General features: G+C 40.6%; 1 protein-coding gene across 6 annotated transcripts in view; it reads left to right on the forward strand.

Moving 5' to 3' along the window:
* Window positions 1-685: 685 nt before the first annotated feature.
* The window catches only part of LOC123797679 (uncharacterized), a 53180-nt gene continuing 40389 nt past the window's right edge, over window positions 686-13476 (forward strand). For 2 of the 6 annotated variants that reach the window (XR_015725797.1, XR_015725798.1), the window contains exon 1: window positions 686-852. Coding sequence is in view for 2 of the 6 variants with exons in the window: in XM_087864747.1 (XP_087720873.1) it covers window positions 9795-9900 (106 nt within the window). In the remaining 4 variants the exon portion in view is untranslated. Of the gene's footprint in view, window positions 853-9644; window positions 9901-13476 lie in introns of those variants that run through there. The other 4 variants (XM_087864747.1, XM_087864748.1, XR_006781020.2 and 1 more) reach the window with 3 other exon arrangements.

Below are 13476 nucleotides of genomic sequence, written 5' to 3' on the forward strand. Positions count from 1 at the left end.
TAGAGAAGAGAAATCAGGCGAAGCACACAGAGTTAACCGAGGGACGTGGACATGTGACCCAAATGGTCTGCCCCAAACCAAAGCTAAAAATGGTTACGGAGCCTCCTCGCACGCTTGGTTTCTTCATGATAGGGCAGGTCCTGCTTGAAGCAGAGAATTAATTCTCCCCTCTTTCTTTCTTTTCCTTTTTAGCACCTGTCCTCCTACTTCAGAATGCCCAGACCTTCATTTCATCTCATTGTTGAAGATACTGAGGCACAGAGAAGGGAATGGACTTGCTCATGGGACCAAATCAACACAAAGGCCCATTTCCAGTTGCCACCTACTACTAAATTCTGAATTGAAACTCATCAGGTGCTGCGAAGTAAGGATAGCTATCTCTTGGACAGAGGGCATTTCAGTGTTCAAAGTGTCTTAAGACGCCATGTCTCATGCTGCTATCCCCCTTCTTCAGGACTACCAACAGCTTTTAAAAGGCCATTCAACTATTCTGTGGCCTCTCCAGCACATACCAGAGTGAGGGGGAAAATGTATATGCTTCCTGCGGGTTCTAGAACATTTTGAAAATTTGGGAGTGTGTGGACTAGGAATGGTGAAAACAGATGGGGAGCTGAAACAATAAAACAGGAAAAAATGTTATGAGGTCATGACATGGTAATGAGGGCGGTAAATGGACCTCTGAGGACCAGAGGCGAGGCACTTTGTGAGAATCATTCACAAGACAGAGAACAGAATGACGGTGCGTGACAGCAACAAGAGTGACCCAGAGAGAGTTGAGGGTAAAAAAAATGACCACCTAGGGGTCTATTATCAACGGGAAACTTCTCCATAGACATGAACGTTCTCTTCATGGTGAGCTCATCTTTACTGTGGCAAGTGAATGGTTTCCTTTCTCTCTATTTTGTTGAGTGTATACATGGCGTCTCGTTTTGGGTGCAGGGGCACTGGGAAAGGCGTTTAACTAACCACTCCTGATAATAAGCCTCAGTGGGAATAATGTGAACATGTAGCTCTCCCATTTCTTCATTGCTTTTTATTTCTGTAAATAATCTTTAGAGAAGTATAGTGACAGGGCACTCCTCTAAGTTTGTCGTAAGCAATATGTCCAATGTCTTCAAAAATGCTGTCTCCCACACAGAAGGACTAATTGTAAGATCCAGGCTGTGGTTGACCGGAACACAGATTTCTCCTGAGCTGAAAGATTTCTTATTTCATTTGGAATCTCGTATGTTCCATTTTGCATTTGAACACTGTATGTCTTATTTCCCCATATACTACAAGTATATGATTATAATTATGAAAAAAATAGTATATGAATATTGGGGTATTTCAAAATAACATACCCCCAATATTCCAATGTTAACAAGTGAAGAAATGAATAACCTCTGTTTGAAGTCTTCAGAAACATGTAGGGGTTATTGATTTAGAGTTGCCTTTTGAAGATTAGAGAAATTGCTAATTATCTGGTGACTCAGTTTCTCTTTAGGGAAGTTTAAACGTAATTGCTGTGTAGATGTTTTAGAATGGCTATTTATTGATAAATCGCTATGCTATCTTTGGGAAAAAATAGTGTAGGATTAAAATGTAGTATGGTGGCCTCAGCTTTGCTTTTTGTTGTTGTTGTTGTTAAGGTTGGCTTTTTTAATACTGGTTTTTAATTTGACTTCGAGAACTGTTTCTTTGTTTCCTTCACGCTCTTCGCAAGTACATTTACTGTAAAATAGCTCATTAGAATTACCACATGTGGTCTTTGCAGAGATTATTTTTAGCAAGGGTGGTTTAGTTCATTAACCGTTTGATTTTGATCACATCAGCAAGAAGAGGGACTAGTTACAGAAATGTTAATGAATGCACATTCACGGAAGAGAACTAGGGAATTAATACAAGGGCACTTTGATACAAGAATTAGCTTTCGGTTTTTATACCGAACGCAAGACAATTTTTAGTGACCACAGAAATGATGAAAGTTTTGGCCTTTCCATTTTTTTTTTTTAACATCAGGATGGTGAATCATCTATTTAGAGGCTCTCAGGCATTTTCTTCAGACTGTAAGTAGTTAAGGTGGTGCACTTTGCAGTCATGCAGACTTAGGTCCAAACCCAGTTCTGCCGTGCACTAACCTGGATAATGCTATTAAGACTCTATCTGCCTCGGTTCCCTCATCTCTCCTAGGCAATAGGACACTTACCCCACATAGATAATATAAGTATTAAATAATATTAGATGAGGCATATAGTTATGGGCCCAAGGAATGTTATTTCATACTACTGCTTACTTAGTAATCTTACGTATCCTTCTTCTTGGCATGGGAGTAACAAATTGGGCTGAAGTGGTGTGGGAAAGTTCCAGGGACAGAACGCCAGCTCCAGCCTGGAGTTGAAAGGTCTTATCCTCCAGCATCTAAAATAGTTTCACACAACACTCACTACATGCATGCTGAATAAGAGATGACAAACAAGCAAACAAAAAGAGTCTTATGCTCCTTACTCCTATATCTGATAGTTAAGCACAGCTTCATTTATTGGTATTTATTATACAATAAGCACTTTACTCTTAGGTCTGTTAATTCCTTCAAAACAACCCTGAGAGCATCTTTATTCCCGTTTTACAGATGAGGAAGCCAAGGCTTAGAGCAGAGAACGTTCCCAGGGTCATAGAGGTAGCAAGTAGCCGGACTCCTAGTTACCCCAGGTATGCTTGTTCTCAGGGCACCACCTCAAAAACGCTAGACAGCTTTGCTTTGGCTTCATGATTCAATAGCTTTCAAGTCCGCTATTCTGACCAGTAACCCCCTGGGGCTGCTTGCCTAATCCTCTTCAGGGAATCTGACCACCAGTTTAAGATACAGTGTCAGAGCTATTCCAGTGAAATGTCACAAATGTCAGAGCCTTCTCCCCCTGCCCACGGATGATAGCATTTTGGGGGTGTTTGAGGGATAATCAAAAGGCGTGTAATGCTCAGACCCTTGTCTATTATCTAATCTCCCTCACCTCCGACGATTTCTAGTGTAGCCAACAGAACACGCTACCCCCTTTCTTAAAACCTTTCGTGATCTCCCTCAGATCTTCCATTTATAGGAAGGCCTTGTTTTTCTTCTAACAGGTGGCCAATAACAAACCCTGCTTTAGCCAAACTAAACATTAGATGATTGTTATTCTTGGAAAACAATGTTAAAGTCCAGAACTGTAATTGCCTGCCAGGTAACACGGCATAGTAAAAATAACATAACGTTGTGCTTGCCTGGTTAAAGCATCACTTATATTCTGGATCGGAATCCATTGGCCTTGGTACTGGCAAAATATATAGCACAATAAAATGCTATCGATACCAATTATTGTGAAATGGAGTCAGAAGGCTGAATACCAAGAGAACTTTCTCATCAGCTATTAATGATGTCATAATGAGTACAAGCTCAACACGTTAGACTCGTGAACATGACCTTTTTTCTTTCTTTTGGCTTAAACATTTTCCATTCCATCTGAGTAGCAAAGGCCTTTACTATATTCACAGTTTTTCTCTGGGTTTCACATCGTTCCCTAAAATCACATTCAGTGGGTGTTTTATCTTGAAAGTAAAACCCAAGGAGATACTCAGTTCCTTGTCAAGAGTGGACTAAGACAGCTCAAATTTGTGGACTGCTTTAAGAAGAAAATATATTTGTGTATGTTGCTTGTTTTTCTTAATTAAGTAATATTACAGTCAAAATCGAAATTGTAAGTAATTTCAATAGTAATCAAAAGTTGTTTCAAATGTAGACAAAATCTGAGGAGCATCATAGAGCTAATGTAAGAGTCTAGAAACTAGAAGACTTAAGGCCAAGGAATGTTTCTGAGCTAGAGTTTTGAGATAAAATACAGGGTATCCAGTTAAATTTGAATTTCAGGCAAACAAAAAATATTTTTAATACAAGTATGACCAAATGTTGCACGGGACATGCTTATCCTTTGAGGTGATTGATAATTTATCTGGTATTGTGGTTTAACTGAGCCTCCTGTATTTTTATTTTTAAGTCTGCCAAGACTACTCTAAGCTTTAGTATGCTTTCACTTGAAAAAATAAGATAAAAACCCCTCGCTACCTCATCACATGGTTAAGATACTCAAATGGGGCACAATGATAGCATAACATGAGGCTTTTTTGACTTCAACATGTTCAGCTCTATGCCTATCCCCTCATAGCTCACAAACAGAAAAAGATTCAGAGTCAGAGAGAGAGACAGAGACAGAGAGGCCAAGAGGGAGATAAGAAGTAGCACCGGCCATCCACCCGGCCCTCCAGTTCCTGAGCACATGCCTGAGGATGAGAGTGACAGGGGAGGCTGTCTCTGCTCAGGCTTCTGTCTCCCTGCGGCTGCTTCTCATAACGTGAGCACCTGATGGTGCAGGAGTGTGATTCTAGTGTTTAAAGATACTTATTTTTCATGCAACATGGTCCCTAAACGCAAGCCAACTGCTTCATCTGGAGCTCAACCAAAGAAACAGAGATCTGTTCCAATGGCGGAAGAAAAAAAAGAAATCTTTGGACTTATTGAGAAATGGGATGTTGAAATTGAATGTGGCACTTTCTAAGGGATTTTTAAGGGTAACTTAACTGTAGACAATCTTCACCTTACATATTGGTTTGAGGGCCCAATCTCCATGTAAGATAAAATTCCACTGTCATTGATGTGAAAAGTGTTTCGTAGATTTTTTTGTACAAAAAGTGTTTTGTAAACTGTTGCAAGCCATCATTATTTTTATAGTCTTCCTTTACTTCCTGTAATTTTTATTATTTTTATTACCATCATCATTACACTGAGTAAAGTGATATTTAAGATTTTGAGAGTTTGCCACAGAACAAATAAATGGGAAACAATTAGAGGATACAAATAGAGTCAAACATAACTATGATTTGATTGCTTAGGACTAACGTTTTAGAAGACTAAAGGACTAAATGTACGTGGTAAGGCATCTTAAGGGGAGAAAAAACCTTAGATGCAATGCGATAACGAACTACAAATACTAAGCATAATTACTGCACAATGACAGTACTTCTTTATAATGAAATTATGGGATTTGAGGGTTTGTTGAAATGATTGGAGGAAAAGTAAATCTCAGAAAAGGAAATCTCGAACTTCTGTCCTGTACGTTGTAGCATCATCTTTTATGGGATGCTGTAGGAACCAAATAGATCAGCCATTTAAATAGACTCGTTAAACACTTAAGAATATGCTATGGGGAATTATCCTGCCCTAGCAGGAAAAAAGGTCAACAAATCTAAATGACCTTGCTTTCCCTGATTGTTATGAAAATTTTTACTAGTATGTATCCACTGAATGATTCATTCAGGTTAGAAAGTGGTGGACAGGAAGATTAGTTGTGATGATGATGATGATGATGTCACTTTCACAACTTGTTAGTTATTTGGATATCATTGCGTGTATTATTACAGTTGTTTAACTATAAGTTTCCTGAATGCAGGGACCATTCACATTTTTTAAAACTTTTTTTTTAATTTGAATGTAGTTAACATACAGTATTACATTAGTTTCAGGTGTACAAAATATTCACCTTTTTATTCCCTCCAGTACCCAGGTGAGTATTTTCATCCTCACTCCTAGAGGGTAGTAGTATTTTTTAACGCCATTTTTAGAGCTAGGGAAACAGAGATTAAGTCACTTGTCATGGTCTCATAACTGGAATGTGGTGTAGACAATCCAGCCCCAGATTGAAGTGGTCCACCCCTTATTGCTATACACCTTTTCCATAGTCATATCAAGAATGTACTGAGGGTCTGTGAACACAGGTTGATTAATGCACATCAAGGGGGATTCAATAAGAGTTCCTAAGAAGATATGCTGACATGAGAACCATGTGTCACATTGTAAAGGTAGGATTCCACAGTCAAGGGAAGAAGATTACTCAAAGCAGAAGAAATGCTAAAGGTAAAGAGGAATGAGCAGCTTGAGAAAGGCAAGTGAGCTCACGGAGCCATAAGCTGTGAGAATGGCATGGTACCAGAGATGGTCAAGTATGATTTTCATTAAAGTCATGGGACTGTCACTGGGCAAGATGAGGCTGACTTGATGAGAGGATCCAGATGGAGAACATGAGAAGAAGGACTGAGGCGGGCACGGGCCAGGGATGAAGAGGTCACAGGAAGAACTGTAGAAGGGAAAGATGGAGATTAAGGGTCTGAAAGCACCTTTTCTGTTCTGCTGTCTCTTCAGTCTGGGACATGCTGAATTGGATTTGCTGAGAGGTCTTCTCAGGTAAATATATCTAGCATATAGTTGGAATGCAGGTCTATAACCCAGAGAAACATTCATGGCTGTGGAAGCAGATTTTTCAAGTCATCCAAGAGCAGAAGGCTCAGGAGAACATAAAGTTGCCTCAGGAGAGACAGGATATAAGTGGAAAAGAGAGCTGAGAGTAGGCACTGGATCAGGCCTACATTTGAAGTGTGGGCATAGAAAAGAGAAGGAATGGTCAGGAAAGTGGCAAGCTTCTAGAAAGTCTGAGGAAGTCCCATTTATTTCACATAGGTAAAAACGACTGGTTAGGAAATGATAATTTGGTTTATAAGTAACCCTTCCCATCCTTCTACCTAATAACATGGATACACACACACACACACACACACACACACACACACACACACGCCACCTTTGCTAAAGGCATTCTGTTCTACATTATACTTAGGAAATAAATACTTCCAAGAACTGTACAGAAAGACTCTTAGGAGCAGAAAACCAAAAACGATTTCAAGAGCCCATTTGGTCCATCTCCTTGCCAGTAGGGGCATTTCCTAAATCATCCAAAGAAGAAAATTGTCAATTCTATTTTTAAAATATCTCTACAGATGGTGATTCCATAAGCTCCCCTGCTAATTTGCTCCAGTGTTTAATCAGCCTGACACACAAAGTTCTTCTTTACATCTAACTCCATGCGCTCTTGTTACAATGTAGAATCTATTTCTTCCGCAAAAGTGGAAATATAAAGCAATCTAATAACGCAGAAAATCCATAAGTCAAGTGTTCTCAATCCTAATGGTGGTAAGATGCACATGGTATTCTTATTTCATGTCAATAGCACGCACTTTAGTCCCAGTGACAAAGGAAGACATCTAGTTCTAAATCTACGATAAGCGGAAAGTGAATACTCAAGTGTCCTTTTGCTCTGAATAGGAAAAATATGTGCAGAAAACTTCTTTAGAATTACTAAACCAGAGTTTTTCCGAAGAAAAAGGCCCCATCTAAAGATTTTAATGACTCTTTTTGGGGACTTCTGTAAGCCTTTTATCTGTGGTATATATGAATAAATGCAAAATCTTCAAATGCCCATAGGTCTTTATAATGTTATAAACATTTTTCAGTTACTCTCCTTCTTAAACAATGTCATTGGACATATTATTTATTCTGTAAGCCAGAAATCTACATAAGTTCTTGTAGATTTGAACTTTCTTGGATGACACTCTCAGGCAGTAAGAAAAGAGATTACTAAAGTAGCTGAAAAAGAGCAACAAGACAAAAGCTTTATTTTTTAATTTTATTATTGACATTGGTTTGGGGCCAACCATGTGTGCCCAATGCTGTGGAATACTTCATTAACCACAGAGATATGGCTAAGAAGGGAAGGAACATCCTCATTAAAAATGTAGAAGCAAAAAAGTTACAAAGCAGAATTTTTAAAGCCTGCCCTGTCCTTCCCATTGCTCTGATAAACACTCCCAGCAGCTTCCTGGGAGTTGCACCATCCTGGGCCCCCAGGATCGCGGGTGTCAAAGGGATGACAGCCACACCAAAATTAGAGACACAGTGATCAAGGAAGAGCACCATGACCTTCTGTCATAGATGGAAACAAACTAAAACAAAACAAAACAAACAAACAAATAGGAGAAAGCAAAACATTAGCTCAAAGATATTTCGGGACCAACAACAAATATTTTTTAAAAGAGCCATGAAGAACACAACTTCAATGAATATTGAGAGGTATTCTCAGTTCTTATAAAAATACAAAGAACTGTCCTTTCAATGTCATGAAGGACCAAAATGTTAGGCTGCCTTTCACTCACAGGTCTAACCTCTAGACGACATGCTTTTATATGTGCCTGGAATTTTCTTCCCACTCTCATTGTTTTCTTCACTTGCCTAATACTTGAATTTTCTGGAGACTCAATTTAGATGGTATCCACTTCGAGGAAGTCATTGTTGACCTTCTCAACAGAGTGGGATGCTCGTTCTCCATACGTCAGCTACTCCCTATATTTAATGCAGCCTGAGATGAATCACATTATATTTGCATTGTTTCACAGCTTGCCCATCTCTTCTTCCCTACCCAATGTCAAGGGCAGGAGAGAACCTTCATCTTAGGCCTACATAACTAGTGGATGGCACACTGTGTTGACTAAAGTGTGTCAAATATATGAAAATCAAATGAAAGCGTATATGGCTCCAAAGCCCTTCCTGCTACTCTATTTGTTGATGTCACTCTTAGTCAGGCCTTCCTGACCTTTCAACGAGGTCAGTGTTATGGACTGAATTGTGTCTCCTCAAATTTACGTATTGAAGTACTAATCCTCAATACCTTAGAATGTGACTATATTTGGAGATAGGGTCTTTAAAGAGGCTGATAAGGTGGGTCCTAATTCAATCTGACTGATATCCTTATAAGAAGAGATACCGGGGACAGGAATGCAGAAGAATCACCATATGAGCACACCGAGAGAAAGCAGCCATCTACAAGCCAAGGAGAGAGGCCTCAGAAGACCCTAAATCTCTAACACCTTGATCTCGAACTTTTGGCCTCTGGAACTCTAGAAAAAAATTTCTGTTGTTTAAGCCCCCTAGAAGTATGGAGTGTCTTTCAGGGCTTCGAATCATGGCTAGCAGAGCTGGTGTCCACAGGAGAGGCAGCCATCTCCTGAGACAGAGAGGAAAAGAAGAAGCAGGGCTGCTGACTTCCTCCTGCCCTCCAAAGTTGAGCCAGTGCCTGCTCTTGGAAGAACAGGTCAAAAGCCATTTGCCGAAGGAACCTAGGAAATACAGCATGCAGGGATTATCCCCCTTCACCCTCCCGCCCAGAGGAGCAGAGAAAGATAAGAAATGGATGTGAGAGCAACGTGAAATGATGGGCGCAGCCCATTAGAATATAAGACACAGGAGGACTGGGGGTGTATCTGTCTGGTTCCTGCTTTATCCCCAGCCCAGCCCCTAGAAAACACCGTACAACACATATTAAGTATTTAACAAAGAGTTGTGAAATCAATTTTAGCTAACTGAACCTCCTATTTCTCATTTACCAAATTCTTTGCCATAATTTATATCCTACGTATCTGGAAAACCCTCCCAGAGGATAAAATTCAAGAGTGAGAGGTTTTATTATCTGTTTTGTTCCTTGATTTAGTGCCAGCCCTTAGAACCTGCCTGGCCAGTAGTACGAGTTTTGGACATACTTGTTGGACCAATGAAGAAAAGTTTGGTGGAGTGGAAATGCCCACCTCATCATCTTGATTAGACTGTGATACATCAAAACAAATGCGTCATGAAACTGTTGGATTGGGTGTCAGAATTCCTCAAGGCCAGGTTTGCAGAAAAGATTTACGTGTAAAGAATGTGTGAAATAGACTTGCAAGGTGGGGTCATTTCAGTGTATTTGGCCCCACAGGCAAGAAGGTCGACTAACTCTCCCCATTCTCCCACAGCTGACCCTCCATGTTCTCCTTCAGTCTTTCTTCCATAAAACACATAATTGCCCTTTCTGGCAGTTCGTAGAAAAGTGCTTTTCCCAGCCCTTGTAGGCTGCCCTGGATGGAAAATGCCCTGGGTTCTCAGAGACTTAACACCCGGCCTTGTGAACATGAGCAAGATTATTCTCTCCGAGCAGCTCTTTTCACATGTGATACGCTTGGCAAACTGCCCTGGTAAGTGTCAAGCCCTGAATGTTTTTGTTTTTGCCCTGGTGGTCCCGAGGAGTTACTGGAATACTTCTGGGGATCTGTTTTGTCTCAAACTGTGGGCCGATAGTGACATTGAGAAGAAGCAGGTAGAGACAGAGAGAGGGCTCTGGACTGCATCGCATTTAATTCTGATAGCAGACTCCCTGTCTGCCCTGGTTGCCTCAAAGCTTCCTTCGGTCTCTCTTTGGCTCCTTCGCTTTGTGCTTCCTAGTACTACAGGGCAATCTTTTGTGTGCATGTTTTCCCCTTTTGCTCCCCAGAGAGGCTTGTCAAAGCTCCTTATCTGCTGATGAATGAAAGGAATTTCTCCTGTGCGGGCGGACCTGGTTAATGCAGCTCTGGCCAGCACGGGTAGGTCACCGAGTTAAGGGGGCACCAAGAGGCAAAGTGCACGGAAAATATCAGAGTTTCTGTTGTGCCAGGAGGTGCCATCAGCAGGCATTTTCCTCCAAGCAGAGGGACAGACAAGAAGGAGAGGTAGGGCTAATAGAGGCAATCTTGGACTCATTTACTCTGATGGGGGGAGAGATGCACTGAACCAGCTGACACTGACTTTGGCCTTTGCGGCATTCGTTCCACACTGATACTTGAGAACGTGTTTAGAGCTGAATGAGAATCAGCTCCGTTTCTTCCTCATACAGGACTTTTTGATTACTGGAACTGAGATTCATTTTCTTAATTTCCTCCAAACCTCAACCATCTGAAACCTTTTCCAATTACACAGAGCAAAAGAGATGAGACTGTTCTATCCCTTAGCATAAACGTTCTAACGCCCAGTTACGTACCTCACACAAGGACTTGCAAGGAGTGACGACTCACTTAATACTCAGTGAGTGATTTAAGCAAGGAGTCAATGAATGGATCTTCTTCTGCTTGGGGAGCTCTAATGTGTGTGACACCACTGCCCATACAAACCCTGAAAAGCAGAGAGAGAGAGAGAGAGAGAGAGAGAGAGGAAGGAAGGAAGGGAGGGAGGGAGGGAGGGAGGGAGGGAGGGAGGGAGGGAGGGGGGAAGTCCTTGTTACCCAATGTTCAGCAGGGGATGGAGAAAGGAGATGTAGGGCAGGCAAGATGTAGGTGGTCCTCCAGTGATTCTGCTGAGCTGTTCATTATGTCTGTTAATTCTCATGGTTAATTTACTAAGTACATACTGGTTGAAAGATGTGCAAGAATATACCCTTCTAAATGCATCACAGTCTGGGTGAAAGCTACTAAGAATGAACCCTGAGGAGTATAGGGCTTCAAGTCAATAGGGCTCAGTTTAAACCCTAGCTTCGTTTCTTGCTCTGTGTAACCAACTTCAATGTACGTGAACATTCTGAACCGCCATATCCTCCTCTGCAAAGTGAATCTGGGAGTAACAGCTACCTTACTTGGCTATAGAAAGGCTCTATAATTTTTTTTAACTTAAAAGTTATTCAATCCAAACACCTATTTTCCAGAAGGATTTGTAGCACACATGTTCTTGATTCAGAAAATGTTTGTTTCTTTGAAAAATTAAAAAGACTGCTGAATGAATCAAACTTCTGAAAGATATAATCTTTATCGATTTTTATTTCAGGAAGCAGACAATTCTTTTCAAGAATTCTCCTTGTTCAGAAAGAGATGCCTTTCTAAAGCAGAGCATTTGCAGTCTTCCGTTGTGCTGTCTTACCAAACAGACTGGAGGAAATATAATTGTATGACTTGTATTACCTAGATGGCATAGTAGTTGCATCGTGCAATTAGGAATTTCGTGAGAGGCATTCTAACAAGTAGCTTAGCTAAAAATAAAGTCTATTTCTGCTCACTGCATTCAGAATTATGCCCTTTGGGGAAATGGGTACAAAAAGACTAAGGACCCTGGGCTCCTACTCCCTTCTGCACTTCTCACCTTTAACTCTGATTCTGCATCTATTGGCAGGCCTTGCAAGGGCCTCTCACTTTGTCTCAGGACCCTTAAACTCAATTTCCAAATAAATACTTTACTAAAGAAAAAAAGCATCTGTTCTAAATTTCTAAATTCTAAACTGAGTTGTAAATTTCCAAGTTCTAAACCAAGTTCTAAATTTCTGTTTGCTCCTTCCTATCAAGGTCTCCCTGAAGCCCTGACACTGGCCTAGTTCCTTTGGTTGCCATCCCCTGGGATGGGCTTACATCTTTCCCAGTGACTAGCCTCATCCAGTCTCCGTTCAGCAGCTTCTCGTGCCTTTGCCACATCCTCCCAACCAGGTCGCTTCCCATTGGGCTAAGATGAATGCAGCTAGGAAGCCGGAACTGGCTCGTTCTTTTTCCTGATCCAGTTTTACATTGAATGTGCTGAGAGCCAGAGTGCTCCTCAAAACATTGCATATGAAAAGTAGCCTATTTGATGGTAAATAAGCCACTATCATTTGTGGTTACCAAAGAGGACAGACTTTGTTAGATTCACTGAGTCATAGAGTCATGTTTATGCTGAAACAGAGCTTACAGAATTCTTCCAACCATCTCATTTCACAGACAAGAAAACTGAACTCTAAAGAGAAGAAGAGTCTAGCAGAGGTTGAGATAAGAGTAATTTAAATGTAAATTTGGGACTTAAGGCACTAATTTGAAATAAAACAGGTTGGGTTTTTTTGGTGTTTTGTTTTGTTTTGTTTACATGGATGTGAACAGAGGAGAATGAGAAAATTTGGAACCCGTATGGCTGAGGGGGAAAGGTAGTGGAAAATCTTTGCGTGTAGGGGGAGGGGGAGGTGTAGGAGAGTAGAGGCAAGAAGTGTTCAAAAAGGAAATCCACCAGAAAAGAGTTAAGAAAGAAAGAAAACTCAAGTGTTTAATAGATTAACCAGGGCAGGAACTGAAAAGACCAATTTTAGAAATTATATCAGCAGACCACCTTGAAAGTCCACTGTGAAAGGGCGTTTTTAGGGATAAGGAAAGGAAAGATCTAGAGAAAAACTCAGGCTGTTAAGGATAACTTAAAAGAATAATTTGGGTGAAATCTTGGAAGTGGTTGCTCTTTTCCTCAAGCGAATTAGAGGTATCAGAGACACACCTTAACTTGGTGCAGGAATAGTGTGGAATTGGAAATAACCAGACTCCCCTAGACCAGGCAGAGCGAACTGTGTATGATTTGCCGACCTGTAGCAATGTGAAATCCAAATTCCACATTCCCGAGGAAAGGTAAATCTTGCAGCCAAAAACGACTGGCTGAGGAGATTTTGATGACCATGCTTTCTTGAATAGACTGTGTTTTTCTCTCTTTTGAACTGTTGCAGACAATGGCAGCATTTATTACGGTGAGTTTAATCAATAGTAAATTTGAGAGCAGTAAAGGAGTACTGCTAATCATTTGAGTATTTACTGCAAGTGAAAACAAGATCTATAATAGGTGGTCTAAATTGACTTTCAAATAATCTCGGAAGCAAATGACTATGGTAACTTCAGGGTCATGCTGACACCGCTGATGCCTAGCTTGCTTCATTGGATATGTTTACTTTGATGGAAATAATGTACAGAAATTAGTTATGCTCCTTATTACCTGTGAGGGTCCTAGATCTTAAAAAACCTCAAGAGTAA

This window comes from Ursus americanus, chromosome 9 (genome assembly GCF_024610735.1).
Source record: "Ursus americanus isolate L20-20 chromosome 9, mUrsAme1.1.p, whole genome shotgun sequence".
NCBI lineage: Eukaryota > Metazoa > Chordata > Mammalia > Carnivora > Ursidae > Ursus > Ursus americanus.